The sequence below is a fragment of the Bos javanicus genome, chromosome 13 (genome assembly GCF_032452875.1).
Source record: "Bos javanicus breed banteng chromosome 13, ARS-OSU_banteng_1.0, whole genome shotgun sequence".
In the NCBI taxonomy this organism is placed as follows: domain Eukaryota; kingdom Metazoa; phylum Chordata; class Mammalia; order Artiodactyla; family Bovidae; genus Bos; species Bos javanicus.
In genome coordinates this window covers 70750583-70775249 of record NC_083880.1, presented here as the reverse complement: position 1 = coordinate 70775249, position 24667 = coordinate 70750583, and the positions used below count along the sequence as shown (strand labels likewise).

The 24667-nt window shown below is 43.2% G+C and overlaps 1 protein-coding gene across 5 annotated transcripts in view; it reads left to right on the top strand.

Annotated features, from left to right (window-relative positions):
- The window catches only part of PTPRT (protein tyrosine phosphatase receptor type T), a 594083-nt gene that overhangs the window by 458953 nt on the left and 110463 nt on the right, over positions 1 to 24667 (top strand). For all 5 annotated transcript variants that reach the window (XM_061437619.1, XM_061437621.1, XM_061437620.1 and 2 more), the window contains one exon: positions 3579 to 3727. In XM_061437619.1, the coding sequence (XP_061293603.1) occupies positions 3579 to 3727 (149 nt within the window). The remainder of the gene's footprint in view (positions 1 to 3578; positions 3728 to 24667) is intronic.

Here is a 24667-nt window from a genome sequence, read left to right as displayed (position 1 = left end):
GAGTAAGGAATGCTCAGGAGAGGGGAGTGCGGGAGCTAGCGTTCCCTAAAAGGAGATGTGTGTGGAAGATGAGGTCGAGTAGAAGCCTGGAGCCATACGCTTGAGGGTCTGATATGCCCCACTCATGAGTTTGGATGCTCCCCTCTCATTAGGAAGAAGAGGGAGGGGAATCGGCTAAGTTCTGTGACCATAGGAGTGAATATGATCTCCCCTAAATTATTTTTTTTAATTATTTATTTATCTGACTGTGCTGGGTCTTAGTTGCGGCACACAGGATCTTTGATCTTCATTGCAGCATACAGGATCTTTAGTTTCAGCTTGCAAACTTGCAGCGTGTGGGATCTAGTTCTCTCACCAGGAATCGAACCTGGGCCCCCTGCATTGGGAGCATGGGATCTCACCCACTGGCCTACCAGGGGAGTTCCCCTAAATTACTAGGATGGTTTTTAATACTTAAATTATGAATAAGACCCCCAAAGTATGGTTTTGTGTTTTATTCCTTCTACATACCTTTCATTTCCATTTTGTAGCTGCAATACCTGTCTACATATTTTTAAATTTTAGGTAGCATCATCATTACCATGAAAACATCGTGTCAACCATTGGCTAAAAACTAAGAATGTGAAAAACCTTAGTTGTCCAATTTTTAAATATATGCTTTGGAGAGGCTCCATTTAAAAAAATTTTTTTACTCAGATGTTCAGAGCTACCCAAACATTACTATAAAATGCCACTTTTCATAGAGGCAGCCAAGGTCTTTTTATTATATTATGCCTTTGGAAACCAATGATTTGTGCCTAAGACAATTCTCTCCATATTATTTTACCCTGAATAGAATGAGGTTGGTTGGGAGTTCTGCCCTAAGGAAATATCAAAACCCCAATACATACTCATTTATAGTTCGAAAGTGAACTCTCTTATCAGATTTCCTTTTATTTCCTGCTGGGGCAGTATGAACAGAACTCAGATGGAGGCAGAGGGTCTGCTGTATATCTTTTCAAATTTATGATTAAGAAGGTCACATATACATTTTTAAACACACTCCTTTTTGATAATAAATGAAGAATGAAACTGTGAAATGTCATCAGAAGCCAAATTACTCGTTTTTCGTTCATTCACATACCCCTGCCTGCTGGCTGATTGCCTGCCAATGGTGAGAAAGGCCCAAGTAACTGAATGCTTCATTTCTTATGGTTTTGCTGTCTGTCTGGAATAGTCTCACTGGTGGAGCAGCGTGCATGTGGCCAGAGCATTTTAACCGAAATATGCACTTCTATTCCTGAGCCCCCTTCCTTGCCCCAGGCCAATTTTTAAAAAATGAATAATTCCATTTTAGGCTGCGTTTGTCTTCAAATTGTGGCCAGAATGAGAGAAGTGAAAGCTCTTCTCTTCCCAAGTCCAGATCCTCTCTAGATGCTTCTCTTTTATGTTCTCTGTCTGTAGAGCAGGCTCTAAATGGATGCCATGCCTTTGGCATGAGCCCCTCTAACAGATCATGGTGGGAGGGGAGGATATAGTCAGGGGATCTGTGCCTGTGGGTCCCTTCCTGCTGGATCCTTTGAGAGAAGATCACTGCTTCTATACAGGCGGCCTCCTCTTCACAACACCTTTTGGGTCCTGGTGGCTGCTCCCTCTTCTTGTGCCTCTGGACCCACAGGTGATAAACAGCTCTCCTGTCACTGTATTATACCTTGGGTTCCATAGAGTTGCAAAGAGTTGGACATGACTGAAGTGGCTTAGCCTGCAAGCGTGTATACAAAAGTCTCTAAAATATCCCTGTGTGTGTATGTGTGCGTGTGTGCACACACAGATATCAGTCATATCTGACTCTCTGTGACCCCATGAACTATAGCCTGCCAGGCTCCTCTGTCCTAGAATTTTCCAGGCAAAAATACTGGAACTGCTTGCCATTTCCTGCTCCAGGGGATCTTCCTGACCCAGGGTTCGAACCCACATGTCTTGCATCTCCTGCATTGGCAGACAGATTCTTTACCCCTGTGCCACCTGGGAAGCCTAGGTTTATCACTGCATCTAATACCTCCTCTGACAGGGGCTCATTACCTCTTGAAACTGCCTATTTCATTGTCAGATGGGCTCAACTTTGGAAATTTTCTATGCAGTGCTGAATTTGACCTCTCTGGAACATCTGTTCTTTGTGTGTTAAAGTAAGAGTGACCAGGATTGAATTTGAAGTCAAGCCCTGTGAAAAATGGAGCAAGAGACCTGAAAGAATTTACCCTCTAGATATTTCACGCGCAACCCATAGGTTTGCATATCATAGGAACAAAACTACTGTATTTAGGTGGGTGCGTATTGGGTAAACTCAGAGGGACTAGGTCTTTTTTTATTTACAAATATTTGAAGAACTGCCATAGGTTATGACTAGGTTAGTCATAGTTTTATATCTCTGACAATAAATCTAAGACCCAATAGTTGATATATAAGGGGAGTAGATTTCAAATCCACACAAGAGCTTTTAACTCTCAGTCTCCTAGTGAGGTGGCAAAGTCTCCATCACTTGATATAATCCAGGGTGGGTTGGGGGTGGGATTCCACAGCAGGACTGCTAGAGAGAGGACTCCCACAGTAGAAGGCAGTTGAATCAGTGGTGATGATACAAAAGCCAGAAGAGCAGCTGCCGCATGTTCAGCATTCGCTGTGCGCCAGGCACCGTGCTCCATACACATTATCTCACTTAGTCCTCATGTAATTCCTCTGATGTTGCCCTGTGAAGTTCAGAACTTAATGAGGTTAAGGAAAGTGCCCTGCCTCGTGCAGCCACAGGCTGCATGGAGGGTAGATATGAACCCAGGTCTGTCTGATGCCAGAGCTGATGGTTTTAATCCCAGTGGTTGGTGTTAGAATCACCCGGGGAACTTGCCATACAGACATTTAGTCCTTGTCCTGCTTGTATGACTCTAGGATCCGTGGGCTTTTTCAGCTGAGTGATTCTGATGTACATGAGTTTGAGCATGGCTGTTCCAGGTCATTGTCATCATTGTCATCATCATCATTATTGTAAATGCCCATCTGGCTCTGAGGGTTGCTATAGGGATAACTGTACATCTAGTTCTGCTTTAACTTTTAACCTTTTGAGCTATAGGGCTGACTAACGTCCACTCTTACTCCCTGCCCCCACCAGCCCCTACTTCAATCCACCATTGTTTTGTGGGTTGTTTCATGAGCTCAGTCACGGAGAACAGCCAGACTTCATTCATTATGAATATCCTTCAGAGCCCCACAGGACAAATTCCACATGACCGTGTCTTCCTTTTAAAGGTAGAGAAGTGTTATGGACATCTCATTATTTCCCATTTTAAGCTCAGTAAAGAACACCATTTGTTGGGGGTGAGGCAGAATGAATGTCATATTTCTGAAACTGAAGCCATGAAAAGTTTCAGGATGACTTAGGCTTATCCCACCTTGACCTTGGAGGACCTTCCTTGACCCTGTTTCTGGGCAATGCGCCAGGGTTTGGGGGTTGAGGATGTGTGGGAAAAGAGCAGTCTGATCTTCCAGCCCATTGAAGCAACTGTCACCATCTGACTGTGATTTTTCCCCTTGCACATGTCCCAAAGGAAGCTGGCCAAGAAGCAGAAGGAGACCCAGAGTGGAGCGCAGAGGGAAATGGGGCCCGTGGCCTCGGCCGACAAACCCACTGCCAAGCTCAGCTCCAGCCGCAATGATGAAGGCTTCTCCTCTAGCTCACAGGATGTGAATGGATTCGGTAAGTTGAGCCAACCGAGGGGAAGGGGATATCTGTGGTCCGGCTTGACCCTGGTACCTCTGCTATTGACCCCTCCCAGTGTCAGGTGCTGTAGGACATGGGGGCCGCATGCTTCCCTGGGATCATCAGGATGAAAGTGTTCCCTGGCAAAGACTGGGGCCACCCATCCTGGGTGAAAAGGAAAATTTCAGAATCCATCCCAAAGCAGATGGAAATAATGGCAAGTCATCTTAACTGCTGCTTGTGCACAGAAAGCAGGTTAAAACTAAGAAACAAGAAGGAGAGCATGATTACACACTTAAGGAGAAAAACATGCCGTACTGAATTGAGCATCGTAGAGCTGTCAAAGCAGTGTTTCACATAGACCGTGAAAGGTAAATGACTTATGGGTTACGACTGTCTCCATTCCTCAGCTTAGGAAACTGAGGCTCAGAGACGTGCTTTCTCCAAAGCCCCGTGGTTGACGAGTAACTCATTCTGTCCTGGAAGCCGTGCCTTCCCAGCCTTGCCCAGTTCCCAAGTGGCATTAAGTCAAAAGCAATGGTGTTCTTATGCAGACTTAACACAGGATCTCAAGCTAATAGAAGTGGCCACGGTTTCAGGGTTGACCCCTATCCAAAGGAGAGCCTCAGGACTAGTTACCTAAAGGTATCTTGGCAATCAGACTCAAGAGAGCTGACTTTTGCTCTTAAGTTTCTGAAAGCCGGTTCTTTTTCTAGTTTTCATAGAAATGCTGGATTCCCCAGCCTCTGCTCCAAATTGGGGAAAGCAGGAAATCTAAAGGAATATGAACAGAGACACATGTTCTCTCCACACTGTGCCATTGGCAAAGGGAAGAAATCATATTTTGTAAAAATCACTTTATTGTTGTTATTTTTCATTGTTCAGTCAGTAAGTCGTGTCTGACTATTTGTGATTCCGTGGAGTGCAGCATGCTAGGCTTCCCTGTCCTTCACTATCCCCCGCAGTTTGCTCAGACTCATGTCATTGAGTCGATGATGCCATCCAACCATCTCATCCTCTGTCATCCCCTTCTCCTCCTTCCCTCAATCTTTCACAGCATCAGGGTCTTTTCCAATGAGTCTGCTCTTTGCACCATGTGGCCAAAGTATTGAAGCTGCGGCTTTAGCATCAGTCCTTCCAGTGAATATTCAGGGTTGACTTCCTTTAGGATTGGCTGGTTGGATCTCCTTGCAGTACAAGGGACTCTCAAGAATCTTCTCCAACACCACAGATCAAAAGCATCAGTTCTTCAGTGCTCAGCTTTCTTTATGGTTCAACTTTCACATTCATACACGACTAGTGGAAAAACCATAGCTTTGACTAGACAGACCTTTGTCAGCAAAGTAATGTCTCTGCTTTTTAATATGCTGTCTAGATTGGTCATAGCTTTTCTTCCAAGGAGCAAGCGTCTTTTAATTTCATGGCTACAATCCCCATCTGCAATTATTTTGGAGCCCAAGAAAATAAGAAAACAATGTTTCCATTGTTTCCCCATCTATTTGCCATGAAGTGTTGGGACCAGATGCCATGATCATCATTTTTTGAATGTTGAGTTTTAAGCCAACGTTTTCTCTCCCCTCTTTCCCCCTCATCCAGTGGTTCTTTAGTTCCCCTTTGCTTTCTGTCATTAGAGTGTTATATTCTGCATATCTGAGGTTGTTGATATCTCTCCCTGAAATCTTGATTCCAGCTTGTGCCTCATCAAGCCTGGCATTTCTCATGATATACTCTGCATATAAGTGATATAAGCACAGTGACAATATACAGCCTTGGCGTACTCCTTTCCCAATTTGGAACCAGTCCATTGTTCCACGTCCAGTTCTAACTGTTGTTTCTTGACCTGCGTACAGGTTTCTCAGAAGGTAGGTAAGGCGGTCTGGTAGTCCCATCTCTTTAAGAATTTTCCACAGTTTGTTGTGATCCACACAGTCAGAGATTATAGCATAGTCAATGAAGCAGATTTTTTTTTGGAATTCCTGAAACCCATGAACAATTTGAAAAGGCAAAAACCAAAACACATGGATAAGATCAATCTGGGATGACGGGGATCTATGAGAGGATGAAGACAGAAAGGAAACAAGCATTTATGGACCACCTTTGTCCACACCACAGCCCGTGAGATGCTTTCTATGCTTGTTCCCATTTTATAGAAGATGCATCCAGAGTTCAGTGTTTGGCTGACCTGCCCACTGGTACACAGCTGTTTCCTGGTGGATCCAGGGTGCAAGGCTACCGCAGACCCCTGATTCCTAATCTTACATGCAGCACAGCACCTAGCTGTGGAAGTTTACAAAAGCCGCATGTCTAGGCCCCACACCTTACTCGCTGAATCAGAACCTCCTGGGGCACCAGGAGTGGGAGTGGGACTCAGGGATATAGGTTTTGTAAAAGCCACTCAGGGGTTTCTTACAGGCACCTTGGTTAGAAGCACTGCACTTTGAAAGAGGCAGCAGAGGTTTTCAAATACTGACATGCTGCCTTGGGAAAGAGATTTTGCTTTAAACATATAATGATTGAAAAAACATTAAAATGAATACCCTTTTACCTAGGCTCTCCAGTTGTTCACAATTTGCAACATTTGCACTCACTCTCCCTCTCTTTCTCTCTCTCTCATACACACACACAATACACACACACAATATATACACACGCACTACACAATTTTCTGAACCATCTAGATGTAAGTTTTGGACATCATGAAACTCCCACCTCCAGAAAATTCAGCACGTTTCCTGAGAATGAGGACAGCTCTTCAGCATAATTGCAGTAAAATTACCTTACTCTAGAAATGTGACCTTGTTTCAGTCTCTGATAGACCAGTCCATAGCTGAATTTCCCCCATGGCCCTAAAGTATTCTCTCTTTTATTTGTTACTATCTTTTGGATCCAGGATTCAGTCAAGGTGCTCACTTTATATTTGACCACATTTTCCATCACCTTTTTATCTACAATATTCTCCCACCTTTAGTTTTTCTTTCAGGATACTGACATCTTTTAAAAATCCAGGCCAGCTGTCCAATACTCCTGAGTCGAGATTCTTTTGAAGTTTTTCATCATGATCATATTCAGTTTAAACATTTTGGCAAAAATGCTGCACAGGTGACGTTGTGTACATACTTCCCTTTGCATCATGTCAGTAGAAACTGTCGCTCTGATAAACTATCACCAAGCTATCACTTTGCCCACGCTTGGTGATGCTGAGTTTGAGCACTTGTTAAGGTTGAGAATTGGGCAGAGTCTTAACAGTACATACTGATTATTTCATGAGCAAATATTTAGCTTGTTTTTCTCAGCAGAGCAAGTTTACAGTCTGCCTAACCACAAAGTCAGTTCTTTATTTAAAAAAGTAATTTGTTTACTTTTGTTTGTGCTGAGTCTTTGTTGCTTCCAGGACCTCTCTCTAGTTGCAGCGAGCAGGGTCCACTCTCGGGTAGCAGTGTGCGGGGCCCGTGGCTTCTTTCAATGGGGAGCACAGGCTCTGGGCCACATGGGCTCAGAAGTTGTGGCTCCCGGGCCCTGGAGCTCAGGCTCAAGAATTGTGGTGCCTGGGCTTAGTTGCTCCTCGGCATGTAGGATCTTGCCTGATCAGGGATCGAACCCACGTCTCCTGCATTGGCAGGCAGATTCTTTACCAGTGGGCCACCAGGGAAGCCCTGTCTCCCCACAGAGTCAGTTCTTAATCCATTCTCCACACAGGTGAATTTCTGGGATTTGTACATTCCAGCAGAGGGCAGGAGAGGCAGAAAAGGGGATGGCAGGGAACTGGGCTTGCTTTCTCCTTATAGGTGCACGCTGAGCACCCCCCGACCCCACCCCCTGCCTCTGACTGTGTTAACTTGTCACTGACTCTCCTGCTTTTGTTCTGGGCAAGGGAGTTTACTAGCAGGTCTAGCTGTTGGCACGTGCTGGCCAAGTGGTACCTATTCACCAAAATCTTTCCTGTCCAGGCCAAGCTCTTGTGCACACTTACTCCATTTGTAAAAGTGTTGTGGGAGGACTCTGAAGACCAAAGAGATGTGGTCAGAGACACACGCAAACATCATGACACCCAATTTATAGGTTTTTGACCTCAAGTCAAAACCTGGGGAACACCAGTTTCTTGGATTTCAAGGGGAAAATACCACCTCCATTTCCCCCATGGGCTAAAACTTAGACTGTTTAAGATGAAAGCACCCAAGACCGGGATAGATTGGCCAGCCAGTGAGGAAGAAACAGCAGATCCAATAAAATCGAATTAGACGTTTTAAAGTCCAGACACAATCTTTCCAAGATTGATATGTGTGTGTTTTATATTTATATACACACAGGCATAACATGCATACATACACAAACATATGTGTATATATACATATTTTTATGTACATTTATTTTAATATTGTTTTTATAAAGAAGTTCAACATTATACTCAATCATTAAGACATTTTGCATTTTTCTGAATCAATGAGTAATTAGGATTCTGTCTATTCATCTGGTATCCTCAGGCTAGAACCACAAACATGTTCTGGGGATTCTTTTGAATGCCCTGAAATGCATCAGGTACCTTTTAAAATGCTCTGTGGACCCACTTGGATGTGATTTGAAGGGGGGAAAATGTAAGTAATGCTTACATTGGAGATGTGGAAATTGCTCCTGAAATCACTCTGATGTATGTAAAATTGAATCTATTTTTGTGACATTAGGAAAGTGACTGGCTTCTGCATCAGTGTCTTTAGGAGGCCCTGAGATTATTCACAAATGTTGAGGAAGCATTGAGCAGAGAATAGGTGTCACATTGGAAAAGATTACAGAAAAACCTGCCCTGAGCAATTATTTCATTATGGAACAGGTGGTCCCTGACCTAATTCAACCTTGGCACCCAACTGTATGAGTTTGTTTTCCCGAATTTTCAATTCCAAGTGACTGCTGAGTTCTACAGCATCCATTCCATCAAGCCTCCCAATTTTGTAGAGGGCTAGTGACCTCCAGGATACAGGGGTGATGGCTGGCTGTCAGGGGTGGGCTATTGCTCTGGAGAGCTTTGGCATTCTTGAAAAAGGAGTGCTTGTCAACAGTGTGCATCGTCTTCTGTTTAAAGGATTGCTGCCTTTTATTAAGTAATCTGATTTTGATCGTATTGCCCTGTTTACCTGCTTGTTCTTTTTCTGAGATCTTTGGCTCACTGGGATCATTTTCTGGGTCTTTCTTCTGGTGCTTTCTTTTTTATATTCCTGTTTAAATCTTGCTTATGTCTTTTGTTCATAGTCTAACCCTCTGCTTGTTTATTTTCAATCCAAATCAAAATGCTTCAAAACAAATCACTGTTGAATTCTGTGATACAAGGCTTAGCCATCTATCCTTCCTGTAATAACATTTGACAGACTCACTTGCCCATTGGGTACTATTAGTAACTCCATCTTCATTTTTTGCTTCTATTCTATTGAATGGTTTCATGTCTGGTGGGTGAAGACAGTTTATCTCTTAGGAGCATCCCATGCTGGGCCATCAAGCTATCTGTTCAGTAAAGAAGCAGGCGTGGTTGAGGGCTTGAAAGAGACATTCAGTGGCCATTTTCTTGTTGCTTAGTATATGCCTGTCCCATGCTGAGTCCCGAGCATAGTTTGGGGAGGGGTATAATTACAAAAATGAATAAAATGGGGCATCATCGCAAAAATAACAGGTGTTTCTACTTTTAAATTCTTCATAGTTTACAGAAGTTCTTTTGTAAAATCCTGGAGCTGTATATCCTTATTCCTGCACCATAAGAGAACTAGCACATTTATTCTTACCCCCATTCGACAGATGAAGAAACTGAGGTTCACAGACTCCATACCCCAAATCACACAGGCATTATTTGCAGCATCATAATAAGGATCCATCTCTCCTGACATCGGTTAGGTTTTATCCACTTAGTTCTACAAAAAATTTAGAAAAATATCCATAAAAGTACCTACAAAAAATAGCTGTATGAGAATTATATGATCAGAATCAGGAAAACACAAATGAGGACAGGAGGGTCAAGACCAGGTTATTGTAAACTATAGCTCCATTGTATGAAAATTTAGTCTAAATATGCAGGCTGGCAACTTTCAGATTCCAATTTGGCTCTGTGTTCTCTAGTAACAAAAACCCAAATAGGAAGATCATTTGTATTGGCAGCTACAATGTGCTAGACTGTATGCTTTATATAAATCCTACTCTTAAGCCTCCTAGGAACCCTATAAATTAGGTATTAGTCCCATTTCGTCAGTGAAGAAACTGAGTTTCAAAGAACTGGAGTAAATAAACCCAGTGCTGGAGAAGACTCTTGAAAGTCCCCTGGACTGCAGGGAGATCAAACCAGTCAATCCTAAAGGAAATCAACCCTGAATATTCATTGGAAGGACTGATGCTGAAGCTCCAGTACTTTGGCCGCCTGATTCAAAGAGCTGACTCATTGGAAAAGACCCTGATACTGGGAAAGATTGAGGGCAGGAGGAGAAGGGGACGACAGAGGATGAGATGATTGGATAGCATCATAGACTCAGTGGATGTGAGTTTTGAGCAAACTCCAAAAGATAGTAGGGCTTCGCTGATAGCTCAACTGGTAAAGAAGCCACCTGCAATTCAGGAGACCCTGGTTCAATTTCTGGGTCAGGAAGTTCCACTGGAGAAGGGATAGGCTACCCAGTCCAGTATTCTTGGTCTTCCCTGGTGGCTCAGGTGGTAAAGAATCTGCCTGCTATGTGGGAAGCCTGAGTCCGATCCCTGGGTTGGGAAGATCTCCTGCCGAAGGGAAAGGCTACCCACTCTAGTATTCTGGCCTGGAGAAAGATAGTAAAGGGCAAGAAAGCCTGGCATGCTGCAGTTCATGGGGTTGCAGGGAGTAGGACATGACTTAGTGACTGAACAACAGCAACACACATATGCATAGCATGGAGATGGGATCAGAAGCCAAAATCGAGTTATCTGACTCCAGAACCCAAGCTCCCTCTCCTACACTAGGAACGTAGCTATCACCACTCAACTGGTCTCACCATGTGAGGCTGCTAATGGCTGGAGAGAGGGAGAGTTCCACACCTCTCCTGATGCTCAATCAGCCTTTCTACCATGTGGGCAGAAGCTGCTACCACCATAGTGTCCTGCATGAAGCCAGTCAGATTCCCACCAAGTGCCAGGCTCTGTGATGAGCATGTCCAGATACGGATCTTATTCTATTCCCACAGTAATCCTCTCCAGTTGGTATGTTTATTATCAAACCCATTTTTCACGAGAGGAACAAGGTCTTCCTCAGGTCACACGACGAATAGATGGTGAGGTTTGGACATCAGATCGGATGTTCTACTTTTGAAACCAAAGCGTCCTGTCTTTCCTGCAACCTTAAGCTTTCTCTCCATCACAAAGTCGGAGAAGGAAATGGCAACCCACTCCAGTGTTCTTGCCTGGAAAATCCCAGGGATGGGGGAGCCTGGTGGGCTGCTGTCTATGGGGTCACACAGAGTTGGACACGACTGACGCAACTTAGCAGCAGCAGCAGCAGCAGCAACATCACAAAGTGGGTGAAAGAAAGAAAGGAGATCAATGTTAATAGCCTTTCTGGCTGATGGGACAGGGCCTCTGCTTGGTTTCTGTATGCACTTCAGAGCCCAAAATGCCTGTCGCAGAAAAGCAGCTGCCTAGTAGTCCAGGAAGGACCCATGAGAATTGCCCCACAAGAAGCTTCTTAGGAATTGGAGCCATAGACCAGATGGTCCCATTCCATCCTCGGGCATTCCTGAGCTGGTCCCCACCCAAGATAGATAACATAGAGAGAGAGCTCACAACCTGTTGTGGGAGACACATGATCCAACAATGAGCATCTCTGCATTATCTAAATATGTATGTATGAATGAATGATAGACCTGAAATTCATCTAAGATCTTCTAGCTCCAATCCTGTATCTGGTTCCAGCTCTTCTGGTACTGAATTCTATCTTCTTTTAAGCTGAAGTCTACTCTCTGTAACTTCCATCCATTCACTCCTGATTGTGCACAGAAGTATGGATTGGCCAGCAACCAGACGCTGGCCCATGCCTGCCCTCTGGTGTCACACAGGGTAATGAAATCAGTCTTTCCCTTCCTGCTGCTCCCAGCCCCAGCTATTGGACTGCTGCCAGCTGTGTGCCCTGCAGGTCCTTCCCTCAGGCTAAGCAGCCCCCACATCAGCTATCAGCCTTCCTCAGTACACATTTCTGTTTTCCAATCTGTTCAAAATCTTGATTGGCACATCTGTCTCCATTTAGTCCGTGTCTGTGGAGTGTGTGGTTTCCAAGTCTGTGCCGGGCCGAATTAACTGGGAGTTCAGAGAACTGTTACCACCCTTACTCTCTACACACCTGGGTTCAGAACGCCCTGCTCACGTTTGAATTAACCTCCAAATGCCCATCACGGATCTGCCTCCTGCAGAGCTTATGCAGGAGGGATTTGAGGGCCCCAAGTAAAGACTTTCTATTTCATCTGTGCTGTGCCTTCTTGTTGGATTTGACCCTGTTATCCCAGAGTACTAAGATATTTTTGATTCCTGGTTGTGTCAGCCAAGGAGCTCACTTAATCCTCCCGGTTTGGGGCCTCAAATTATAATAATTATTAGATTACTAATATTCAACATACCAGCTATTATCTATTGAGCATTAATTGTGAGCTCGTTTCCAGCTGAGCATTTTATGTGCATTATCTTGTCTCATTGGTGTGCTGGGAAGATTAAATAACTGTTATGATTATCCCTGATGATTTACAGGTGAGGAAACTGAGGTTTTAAATAATAAGGAGCTTGCCTAAGGCTTCATAGTTTTAAATAGCAGGCTTTTAAGCTCGAACTTAAACCTGGGTCCGTGAGACACCCCTAAGCCCATAGCCAAGATCATTCCTATATACCGCCTTCTGTAAGAGAAATGTTATTATCCCCATTTTATAGAGTTGTTGTTCATTTGCTCAGTCATGTCCGACTCTTTGCCACCCCATGGACTGTAGCACGCCAGGCTTCCCTGTCCTTCACCATCTCCTAGAGTTTGCTCAAACTCATGTCCATTGAATAAGTGATACCATCCAACCATCTCATCCTCTGTTATCCCCTTTTCCTCCTGCCCTCAATCTTTCCCAGCATCAGGGTCTTTTCCAATGACTCGGCTCTTTGAATCAGGTGGCCAAAGTACTGGAACTTCAGCATCAGTCCTTCCAGTGCATATTCAGGGTTGATTTCCTTTAGGATTGACTGGTTTGATCTCCTTGCCGTCCAAGGGACTTTCATTTTATAGAGAAGGAAACTAAAGTTTTCAGTTTCAGACAGACATTGAGACATTTGCTCCAAGTGTGGTCCCCAGATCAGCAGTATCAGCATCACCTGGAAACTTCTAGGAGGCAACTTCTTGCGCCCTTCCCCAGGCCTACTGAACCCAAAACTCTGCAGATAGGGCTCAGCAATCACTTGTGGCTTGTGGGGTCTTAATTCCCCCAACCAAGGATTGAACCTGGGCCCACAGCAATGAAAGTGCTGAGTTCTAATCACTGGATGGTCAGGGTATTCCCAGCAATCACTCTTTTTAATATTTATTTATTTTATTATTATTATTTTTAAAAGCCTACTAGGTAATACTGAGGCATCTTAAAGTCTGAGAATCTCTGGCTAGTAGTAAAGCCCAGGACTATCAGATTCCAAAGCCCTAGTTTTTATGTGTGCCAGATTGACTCTGATAGTACAGTTGCAGGCACACCGAGAGAGAAAAGCTAATTTCCCCTTTCTCAAGGTGGATCCACCAAGAAGAGGAGCTACCTGGAGATGCTGGACCTGAAGGCTGCTAAAGCCTGTATATAGCAGTGACGGCTCCTAAACCCAGGGGTCCCTTTGAAACCATCTCTGGAACTTTCTCTCCTTTTGTCTGAACGGCTAACAACCTGAGAGTCAGACTAGAAGAAGTGGAAATTTACAAGGAAAAGCAATCATGAGTCACACGTTGAAACTAAAAGCTCAACAGAACATCGTGAAAAGGAATAAAAAGAAAAACACAAAATTCTGTCTGCAGGGACAATTATATTTTCTGGTTGCTCCAGGATTAAACTGAATCCAGAAGAATTGAATGTTACAAGCTTGCCATCTCCAGGTTTATTGAATATCTTATTGCGATTATTGAATATTTTGCAATCATCCTCTTGGCTGACAGATTAAAGGACACACTTATTAAGTTCCTGGCAACCCAGAGTTGACTGGAATTGTTCATTCCTTGGAAATGGAAATTTAAATGCCTTAAGAAAGTAAACAAATTCTTTCACATACATTAAGGAATTAAACTGTCAGAGAAGGATATTAGACTCAAAAGGGGACATAATAGACCATCAAAACTAAGAATTATCTTAGACACCATCTGTCCCTGCCTTCTCATCTTAAAGATGAAGAACTGAGTCTCAGAGAGTTTTCTCAAGGTTACCCATTGAGTCAGTAGTAAAACCTGGGCTAGAGTTGGGAGCTGTAACCACTCTGGTCCTTGTCCCCTGGTCCCCTTCAGAGAAGGGAAGTATGATCAAGAACGGTTTGTCTTTTGATTTCTGTAGACCCCCAATCTGATTTCTGCACAAATCGAACCTTCTCAGATTGAATTATACTTTTCATCTCCTGGTTATGGGAATAGCTGAGGTGTTCCTTTAAATATTCATTGACTGCCAACTATATGCCAAGCAGGGTAGGGATTGTAAAGATAAATAAGACATGGTCTGTGCCTTCAAGGATATTACTGTCCTCCAAGAGGAGACCTGTAAGTGGATTAGTTTCAATAAATGTGATAAGTGATAGAGAAAAGGCATGTATAGAGCCCTAGGAACACTGATCAGAGACTCAGCAGGTGATTAATTCTGCCTAAGTGAGTTAGGCAGTACTGTCTGTGAGGGAATGGATTTTGATTTGAAGGAAGTGCAAGAAAAAGATCCTCCCAGATAGAAGGGAAAAAGGCTTGTAAAGGATATGGTGAGCTAGAGGAAGGGGCCTTGAGGTATAGGGTGCTTTGTTTTGAGATCATTTTGGCCAGAAATACAGCTGGAACAGTAGCAGGAACCTGCTTGAGAAGGGACTTACATTTCCTGATTTAAATTTACTGACTTAAATTCACTTTCCAAGAAGGGTCCCAGTTTGGAAATTAGGATGATCCCAGTGTTAGGTGCTCTGGCATATTGTTGGAACCTGGCCTCATATTCTCTTCAATTTGTATAGATTCTGCTTTCCTGAGCTGGCCAGCCATTCTTCCTCAGGAAGAGGAAGAGATTCAGGAAAGCTGCAAAGCCGAAGTTGCTTTTGACAATTTATGCTAGGCCACTACATCTTGAGAAGAAAATAGAATTGTTCTCTACACCTCACAGGTGGTCCTGAATCACAACAGGGCACTTAGGAAGTGCTTGTTAAAGTAATCAGGGATAAAGAAGTGATGTTGAAAATGTAAATATATAGTTGCTAGGGAGCAGAATGATCTGAGCTTAGAGACCAGACTTTTTTTTCTTTTCCCTCAGCTCCAAGCTACAGCCTCGACAAGTTGAAAAGATTGACAATAATTCTACTATCTAACGTTTTTTGAGTAATTCCTGAACAAAGTACTTTATACGTGTCATTTCCTTTCCTATTCTCAGCAGTTCTATGAGGCAGATCAGGGAAACTAAGGTTCAGAGATTTTAAGTAATTTGCTAAAGGGCACGCAACTTCCAGTAAACCAGACCCAGGATTGAACCTGGATTTATATGATTTACCTACGAGCAGCCTGTCCTTGAATATTTTCTTTGCCTGACTTTTGTTGTTGTTTAGTTGCTCAGTCATGTCCAACTCTTTGTGACCCCACGAACTGCAGCATGTCAGGCCTCCCTGTCCTTCACCATCTCCTGGAATTTGCCCAAGTTCTTGTCCATTGAGTCGATGATGTCATCCAACCATCTCATCCTTTGCCGCCCTCCTCTCCTTATGCCTTCAATCTTTCCCAGAAGCAGGGTCTTTTCCAGTGAGTCGGCCCTTAGCATCAGGTGACCAAAGTATTGGAGCTTCAGCTTCAGCATCAGTCCTTCCAATGAATATTCAGGGTTGATTTCCTTTAGGATTGACTGGTTTGATCTCCTTGCTGTCCAGGGGACTCTCAAGAGTCTTCTCCAGCACCACATTTGGAAAACATCAATTCTTCAGCACTCAGCCTTCTTTGTGGTCCAACTCTCACACCCCTACATGACTACCAGAAAGACCATATGGCTGTAGCTTTGACTATATGGACCTTTATCAACAAAGAGATGTCTTTGCTTTTTAACACACTATCTAGATTTGTCATGGCTTTCCTTCCAAGAAGCAAGCATCTCGACTTTTACCCTCCTAGATTTTCTTCTTCCTCTCCAGCCATTTCTTCTTATGCTTCTTTCTTGGTTCTTCTTCTATCCATTCAAACATCCCAGGACTTAGTCCAGAATCTTCTCTTTTTCTTCTTATGCTCAGTCTAAGTGGATGGTGATGACATTAAATGAGATAATGAGCATAATAAGAGGCCAGAGTTGAAGCAAAAGAAGAATTCAGATCTAGACAGGTAGGTTTGAAGTGTTATTGAGTCACTGAAGAAATGTCAAGTTGGCAGTTGGATTTTTGGGCTTGGAGCTCAGCAGGGGAGTCTGGCCAGGACATATAGATGTTGCTACATTATATATACAAAGTGATTGAAGACTTCCGTGAATAAGGAAACTGAGGCACATCGAGATGGAACACATTACCAGGTGTCACTTAGCAAGTTAATGGAAGAATAAGAACATTGAACCAGGACTTAGCTATTAGAACTGGCTACAGAAAAGCAGTCAGTTAAAGCTGAGGGCAAAACAAGGGTCTATGAAAGGGGCTATGTGACTTGTCCAAGTACAGACCTTCTGGTCGTCCGCCTAGATCCTGTGATGGAATTTAGAATGTGTGACGAAGTTAATAGATTAGATGGCCTCCTGGTTGTCTACTCAGCCAGGATTATGATAGGATCTCAGTATTCAAAGCATACTTTTCTGAATCAAAATAGAAAATTTTAAATTTCTAAAGTCTGATTTATATATCGGTGGTTAGGAGTGGACCTATATACCTTGGAAATTCAGTGAAGGGGCCATAATGTTAACATAATCACAAAAGTTGAGGAGCCCATGTCAAGTTCTTGCCCAGGTGGTCGGTTGCCCCATTGCCCAGAGAGGGAACATCTTTGCAAAGCAAAATTCAAGGAAATTGGAAGACCAGAAATGCCAAGGACAGGCAAAATCCCTTTGTCCCCTACATTACCATCTCCATCATTTTCCAGATAGTCTTCTACATACTTCTGAAGGAATATGCCATGATGTTTAGTTAAGCTGACTCAGTAAGATGCTCTTGACTGGATTGAGAGGAACTACCTAAGCCACCAGATATCTATTATATCTCTAACTCACACCTATCTGTAGAGTGGACAGATGTGAAGTGAAAAGATCCCCCAATCACAATGCTAAGTGTTGGTAACACAGACAAGAAAAAGACAGCTCTACTCCCCCAAGTCCCACGATATTTTAGGGAACACAGACACAGCGATACGGCATGATACCTCTAATAGAGGAATGTGCAGAAGCTACAAAGAAAATGGCGTCTGGTGAAGGGAGGCTATTCTGGCCCATTAACCATGTAATTCATCTCTCTTCGGGTGATTTACTCTTCACTTTGCCAGCCATGTGAATTGACTCCCTAATTATGTGGAGGCTGGAAATGAAAGTAAAATTTCAATCCCTTGGCAGTAAAACAAGAGGAAATGTGTTAAACATGATATCAAAGATACATTTAGCAGAGATACGGTATAGAGTAATCTTGACACGTTCCTTTCCCTTACCCTCCACGTCTAGTTCAACACCGTATTTTGATTAGTCTGCATCTTCGATATATCTGGAACCCATCCACATCCTCTGTCCCCATCCTTGTCTAAGTTATCCTCATCTCCGACCTCAGTAAGATCCCAAGCACCTAAATAATCCTTGTATTCATCCTTGTCATCCTCTCATTCATTTTCTTAAAGGCAAATGTGAATATGTTGCTTCATATCTCCTTGGTTTAAAACAATTCTGTGGCTTCTGATTTTTCTTAAGCTGAAAACCAAACTCCCCATTCAGATCTTATATACAAATCTTGCCCTTCTCATTTCTTCCAAGTTCTGCATTTCACTCTCCCTCTTTCTGTGAACTCCAGCCACGCTGCCTTCGCTAAGTGCTCCACCTTTTCTGCACCCGTTCCACTTCAGGGCCTTTGCTGTGTCTACCCCAGGGTGGACAAACTGCAGCTCACAGGCCAAATCCAGTCTACTCTTTGTTTTTATAAGTGAAGTCGCTCAGTCGTGTCTGACTCTTTGTGACCCCATGGACTGTAGCCTATCAGGCTCCCCTCTCCATGGGATTTTCCAGGCAAGAGGGCTGGAGTGGATTGCCATTTCCTTCTCCAGGGGATCTTCCCAACCCAGGAATCGAATGCAGGTCTTCTGCATTGCAGGCAGACACTTTACCATCTGAGCCAATAAAGCTTTATTGGAAAAGAGCCATGCTTATTTGTTTATATCTGAGATAAGATGTGCATAGGTGTTTTTGTGCTGCCATCGGTAGTGTTGAGTATTTCCTATTGAGACCATCGAGCCCACAAAACCTAAATATTTACTCTCTGGCCCTTAAGAGCAATGTTTCACGACTCCCCATTTAGACAACTGGCTATTCCTACACTCTTCCTCTAACTGACTCCTTTAGATCCCGATTCAAGAATTTCTTCCTTTTCTCCCCAAACCAGACTGGATTCCTCTGTTAGGTGCTCTCACAGAATTCTGTTTCCTCAGTACAGACCTCATCTTCCCAGCATGTTTAAGGTACATCTCTTCTGACAGTTGGAAGGATCCAAGAGGGGAGGACCATTTCTGTTTGTTTACTACTGTATCCCCACCCCAGTACGTGGCATGGTGTGTGACACAGAATAGATACACGGAAATTCTTATTTAGTTGAATAGATGGATAAATGGATGGATGTATAGACAGATGGGACTCAAACATAGCAATGCTAAGAATAAAAAGGAATATCTAGAAAGCCTGATATAGCTGACACTATACACTGTTGACCTACTTTTTGCATTCAGAATTGAGTGCAGCAGAGAAGGGAATCAAAGAATGTTTCTTTGCCAGACAGTTGATATCCAGATCTTAGCATGTCTTCACCCCTTGCCACCAACCTGTAGTCTGCCAACACTGAAGGGAATTTTTCAAGTCTCTTTTCTGCAAAATTGGGAGCTGCTACTCAGAATATCCACAATAGACAACTGTCGGCTGGTCTGGTAATGTGATACAATCATTCCTCTATTCATAGGAGAAGGGAAGGATAACAGCCAGTAGTCTTCAGACCAGACACAAATAGAGGCAGAGACTTGGAAAGGCTTCTTATATGGCTCTGTCAGTGGAAGAAAAGTCAGGAGGGAGGTATAACAGATGGTACTTATTCACTGGCTGGATGGCCTCACAGGTAGCCATGAGAACATCAGTTATCTGGGAATGTTCTGGGAGACGATGGGCATCCATTACATGGATCCAATCTCTATAGTCCAGGAGATCTGGCTTCTTCACGTGATTTGTCTTGGGAGCTGAGATGTTTCATTAGTTACTGAAACTCACTTGCTAAGTAAAAAGGAAGAAATTTGAACTGTGTTGGTTTTTCAGATGAGTAGAAGCCAAAATGAGCTGATAGAATATCAGTGGGACCTGGGATTAGGCTTCTTGGAATGCTTCAAGATGATCCAGGAAAGTCTTAGGAAGGAGATGAATCTTAAAGAATAAGCAATCAGAGGTTGTCAAGGCAGAAAAGAAGCGTGTTATTGCTGTCTGTGCTTTGTTATGAGACATCATGTCAACACTTAATGGCATAAAACAACCGCCATTATATTTTTGCTCTCAATTCTGTGGTCCAGGAGTTGGGGGAGGGACCAATAGGAATATCTTGAAAATGAGCAGACTCAGATGGAATGACTTGAATGGCTGGAAATAATGAGGATGACTCTCCAAGGGCCATATGTCTGGGTCTTCACTTCCTCCTCAAGTGGCATCTGCTGGGGATGAGCCCAAATGGCTCCTTTATTTGTATGTCTGACCCCTTGGTTGAAATGACTAGAACATCTGGCGATGGCTGGCTCCTCTTTCTATGCATCTAACTTGGTCTTCTTTGTAGCATGGAAGATTCATGGTAGTCAGACTTACTGCAAGATGGTTGACTTCCCCCAGAGCAAGTGTTCCGAGAAAGCCAGGAGGAATGCCAGTCCTCTTAAAACTAGGTTGAGAACTGGCCAGCATTATTTCTGCTCCATATTAATGTTAAAAGTAGCCACAGGTGAGCAGTACAGAAGCAGGTTCCACCTGTCCATAGGGGAAATGGCACGTGCCTATAAGAAGGGAAGGAATGAATGGTGGTCATCTTGGAGATAAACTACCATGTTGTCCTAAAAGAGAATATATGTACCTGGACACAAAGGTGTGAGAGGTCTATTTGGCTGATAAAATGAGGACTAGGAGTACCAATACTTTCCACATCCCCAGTTTCCACTTAGGCTGCAGTGATAACTCTTCCATTACTAGCACCTGGTTGTCAAGGTCTCTAAAGATCTTCAGAATCTTTAAAGAGCTTTTGCTCTCATGCACAATTTCTTGTGAGTATAAATGTATTCCCTAAAAGACATAGTCCAAAAGACATCAATAAAATTAACTCTTCCCTAGAACTTGAGAATGTGAATGACAAGAGACGGATGTTGGTGTCTTTGTCCAAAGTGCTGTTTCTCCTTGAGATCAGGCTGACCCTGATCCCTTTCTCAGGAAGTCCTTTCCCTAGGACTTGTAATCATGCGTGGTTTGCCGTCCCTGGAGTATTTGGATTATTAACTCCCTGGGGTTACATGGTGGGAAATGAACCTAGAAAGATAATCAAGGACTGTGTCTTAAAGATTGTGAAAAACTAGAGAGTTTGGAAATTGTAATGTTTTCTGCAAGGAGCTTCCACAGATTTTGAGATGTGGAGAAGCAGAATTGAGTCCAGTTTCAAAAAGAGCATCCTAGTAATAGTGAGGAGAATGTATTGGACTGGGCTGGGAGTTAATAAGACTAACAAAAAGTAAATATTGTGTCTGTATATATCAGATTCAAGGAAAGTGACTTAGCACAAAACTCTGGTGCACATGGACATTTTGTTTTACACACACATCCACACCCACACATACACACTGTTTACAGAATTAATAGTCACTACAAACAGATTGGTGTGGCCAGCTCTTTGTAACAAAGCAGGTGATAGAGGCTGTCCTAGAACATTCCATTCTTGGGACTGTTTTTAAGCCTAGCAGTATTGATTAAATTTCCATCCTTGCTCTATATTTTCTTTTTCAGTCAATATTTTGATGATTTGGTGCCTGAAAATACTTGGACATGTTTGATTTTTGAAATTAGTATCCTTATTCAGTTAATGTCTCATTGGGCCAGTTCAGTTTTTCCAAGGTGAACACCCCTTTCATCTTCAGGGTCTTTGATCTGAGTTGACTGAAATTCCCTCTGATCTATAGATGTGACAGAGGATCAGAAAGTAAGCGAGTCCTTCCACACTAGCAGAGTCACTTCTGCTTCTGCTACAGTGAAGACGCGTGTGGTCCTCCAGTGAGTGTTCAGCCAGCTGTGCTCTAGCAAATGCATGTACTTGTAAAGCTGGTCCCTGGGCACTCTTATTAATAACTGTTCTTTCACTGTCCCCGCACTCTCCTTGCAAATTGACCCTTCAGCAGAGGTTTACCTAGTAATTCAATATTGTTAATATGCTTTACTTATAAAATAGCTACTTGCCAAGCCTGTTCTGCAATGTAAAAATAAAAGTCTCACCATGCCACTGTCCATCTAAAAATCTATCATTGGCTCCCTCTTGCTCTCAAAATGTAGTTAAAATGCATCTCATCGCTGATGCTAAAGCTGAAACTTCAATACTTTGGCCACTCTGATGCAAAGAACTGACTCATTGGAAAAGACCCTGATGCTGGGAAAGATTGAGGGCAGGAGGAGAAGGGGATGATAGAGGATGAGATAGTTGGATGGCATCACCAACTCAATGGACATGAGTTTGATCAAGCTCCTGGGAGCTGGTGATGGTCAGGGAAGTCTGGCGTGTTGCTATCTACGGGGTTGCAAAGAGTCAGACACAACTGAGCAGCTGAACTGATGGCCTGTAAGAATCAGAATGATCTGATTCCTGTCTACATCTTTGGTCTTATCTCTCACTTCTCTTGACTCCTCAATATAGTTCAGTCTTATTGGCTTTCCTTCTATTCTTGGGAAACACTAAGTATTTTCTCAACAGCATGGCTTCCACAATTCCATTCCCCCTCCTACAACATTCTTTCTATCATTCATTGTTTACTCTTATTAATAATTTAGATGATTCTCTGCCATCTTTTTGGAGAAGGCGATGGCACCCGACTCAGTACCCTTGCCTGGAAAATCCTATGGATGGAGGAGCCTGGTAGGCTGCAGTCCATGGGGTCGCTAAGAGTCGGACACGACTGAGCGACTTCACTTTCACTTTTCACTTTCATGCATTGGGGAAGGAAATGGCAACCCACTCCAGTGTTCTTGCCTGGAGAATCCCAGGGACGGGGGAGCCTGGTGGGCTGCCGTCTATGGCGTCGCACAGAGTTGGACACGACTGAAGTGACTTAGCAGCTGCCATCTTTTAGAGGGCTCCCCAATCTCTAAACAATGACCATTTTTTCTAGTCCCCCTTATTACAAGTGTGATGCATTCAAATATTTATTTAAGAGGTTTTGTTGTTTGATTCTTTGCTAATTTGTAAGCTCCAGACTACAGAGACTACTTCTGTATTGGCTAGCACTGCAACCCTGGAGACTAGCATTAGGAGCCTGATATATGGCAGATGCTTGATGAGTATTTGTTGAATAATCATTATGTTAATTTTGTGATCAAGATGGATCACAACAATTCGCTTTTAACTATGCTGTATTCAACTGGCTATTCTTGTCCATTGCATGAAAAACGAGGTCCTGCAGGCATGGAGATGACTAAGGTTGCTCTTAAGGTTTGATTCCATGGTAGAGGTGGGGAGATGGGAGGAGATCATTGCACTAGTCTGGGAGAGGTGGATGGGGTGCTCTTTGCAACTCTATTTCTTAGGAAGTCCTGATCCTAGTATCTTTGTCCTCATGATTTGTGTGTGTGTGTGTGTGTGTGTGTTTTAATTTACTTATTTTTAATTGGAGATGATTGCTTTGTCATTTTATGTTGGTTTCTGCCTTACATCAACATGAATCCACCATAGAGGGAGGGGACATACAGATACCTCGTGTCTTCATCATCAATTCTAAAGACCTCATCCCCAGTAATGGCATCCTTGGATTCCGTCATCCAGTGGAGGCCTGGGAGACAGAAGGAACATTCTTCAGAACTGCTCTGTGGCTCCTGCTACCCCTACCCCTGTGACCTGTCCTGTCTCCTCCAGAGGCCTCTGTGCTTCTAACTTTTTTTTTCCTCCTTCACCTCTTTTCCCAGTCACTGCTTATTCACTTATGGATATTCCCAATATCTGGGAAAATCTAAAAAGTCAATTTACTCTTATATTTAAGGAATGTGCCTCATTGTCTTTAAAGAAGAAAGCAGAAGAAACTAACATTTATTTGGTCCTAACTGTGTACCCGGGGCTATGCAGGATGTTGTGATATGTTATATCTTTTGATTCTGACAATATCTGAACTGACAGTTATTATTGGCAGCAGGCTTCTTTGACAACTATAGAGACTGGGGTTTAGAGATATTAAAGTGTAACTTGTTCAAGGTCACATATGTAGTAAGAATCAGGGATTCAAACCTAATATTTCTTTTACATATGATTCAACTACTATACGGTACTCCCTCCCAAATACTGTGAGATAACGCAGACACTTCTGAGGCCACTGGGGAGATGGCATGTTCTGATGACGTCTTTAGCATTGCTCTCTTCAGTGGCTAGAACATAGTGAGAACCCTCCTGCATGTGTTCATTCAACACTGTTTGCTGAGCGCCACATACACTGTTTGTATGTGCTAGATACATTTCAGGCTCTCATACCCCATCAGTGAATGAAGTGGGGAAGAGTTCCTTGTCCTCATAAAGCTAGCAAGATATTGGTGGTAGGGAGTAGAAAAAGAGAGACAAGAAGTATAGAATGGACAGTAAAAAGATAAGTGAATTTTATGGCATTGTAGAAACTGACAAGTGCTATGAAAAAAAGATGGAATAAGATAAGTGGTGTTTGGAGTTAAAAGCGGAGAGCATTGCAGCTTTACAGAAGATCATATTTGATCAAAGACTTGAAGAAGACAGAATGTCAGAAGTGTTCCTGTGGGAGGTTCCCAAGGCAAGAGTGTGCCTGTTGTTTTTAAGGAAAAGGAAGACCCTATTCTAGCTGCAAAGGTTCAGAGTTGTTGTTGCTGTTGTTCACTCACTAAGTCGTGTCTGACTCTTTGCAACCCCTTGGACTGCAGCACGCCAGGCTCCACTATCTCCCGGAGTTTGCTCAAACTCATGTCCATTGGATCAGTGATGCTATTCAACCCTCTTATCTTCTGTCTACCCCGTCTCCTCCTGCCCTCAATTTTTCCCAGCATCGAGGTCTTTTCCAGTGAAACAGCTCTTCACATCACGTAGCCAAAGTACTGGAGCTTCAGCATCAGTCCTGAGTAGTCAAGGTTTATTTCCTTTAGGATTGACTGATGTGATCTCCTGCAGTTCAAGGGACTCCCAAGACTCTTCTCCAGCACCACAATTGGAAAGCATCAGTTCTTCACCTTCTTTATGGTGCAACTCTCACATCCATATATGACTACTGGAAAAACCATAGCTTTGACTATACGGACCTTTGTCAACAAAGGGTCCAGAGAACAAGGTTTTAATGATGAGCAA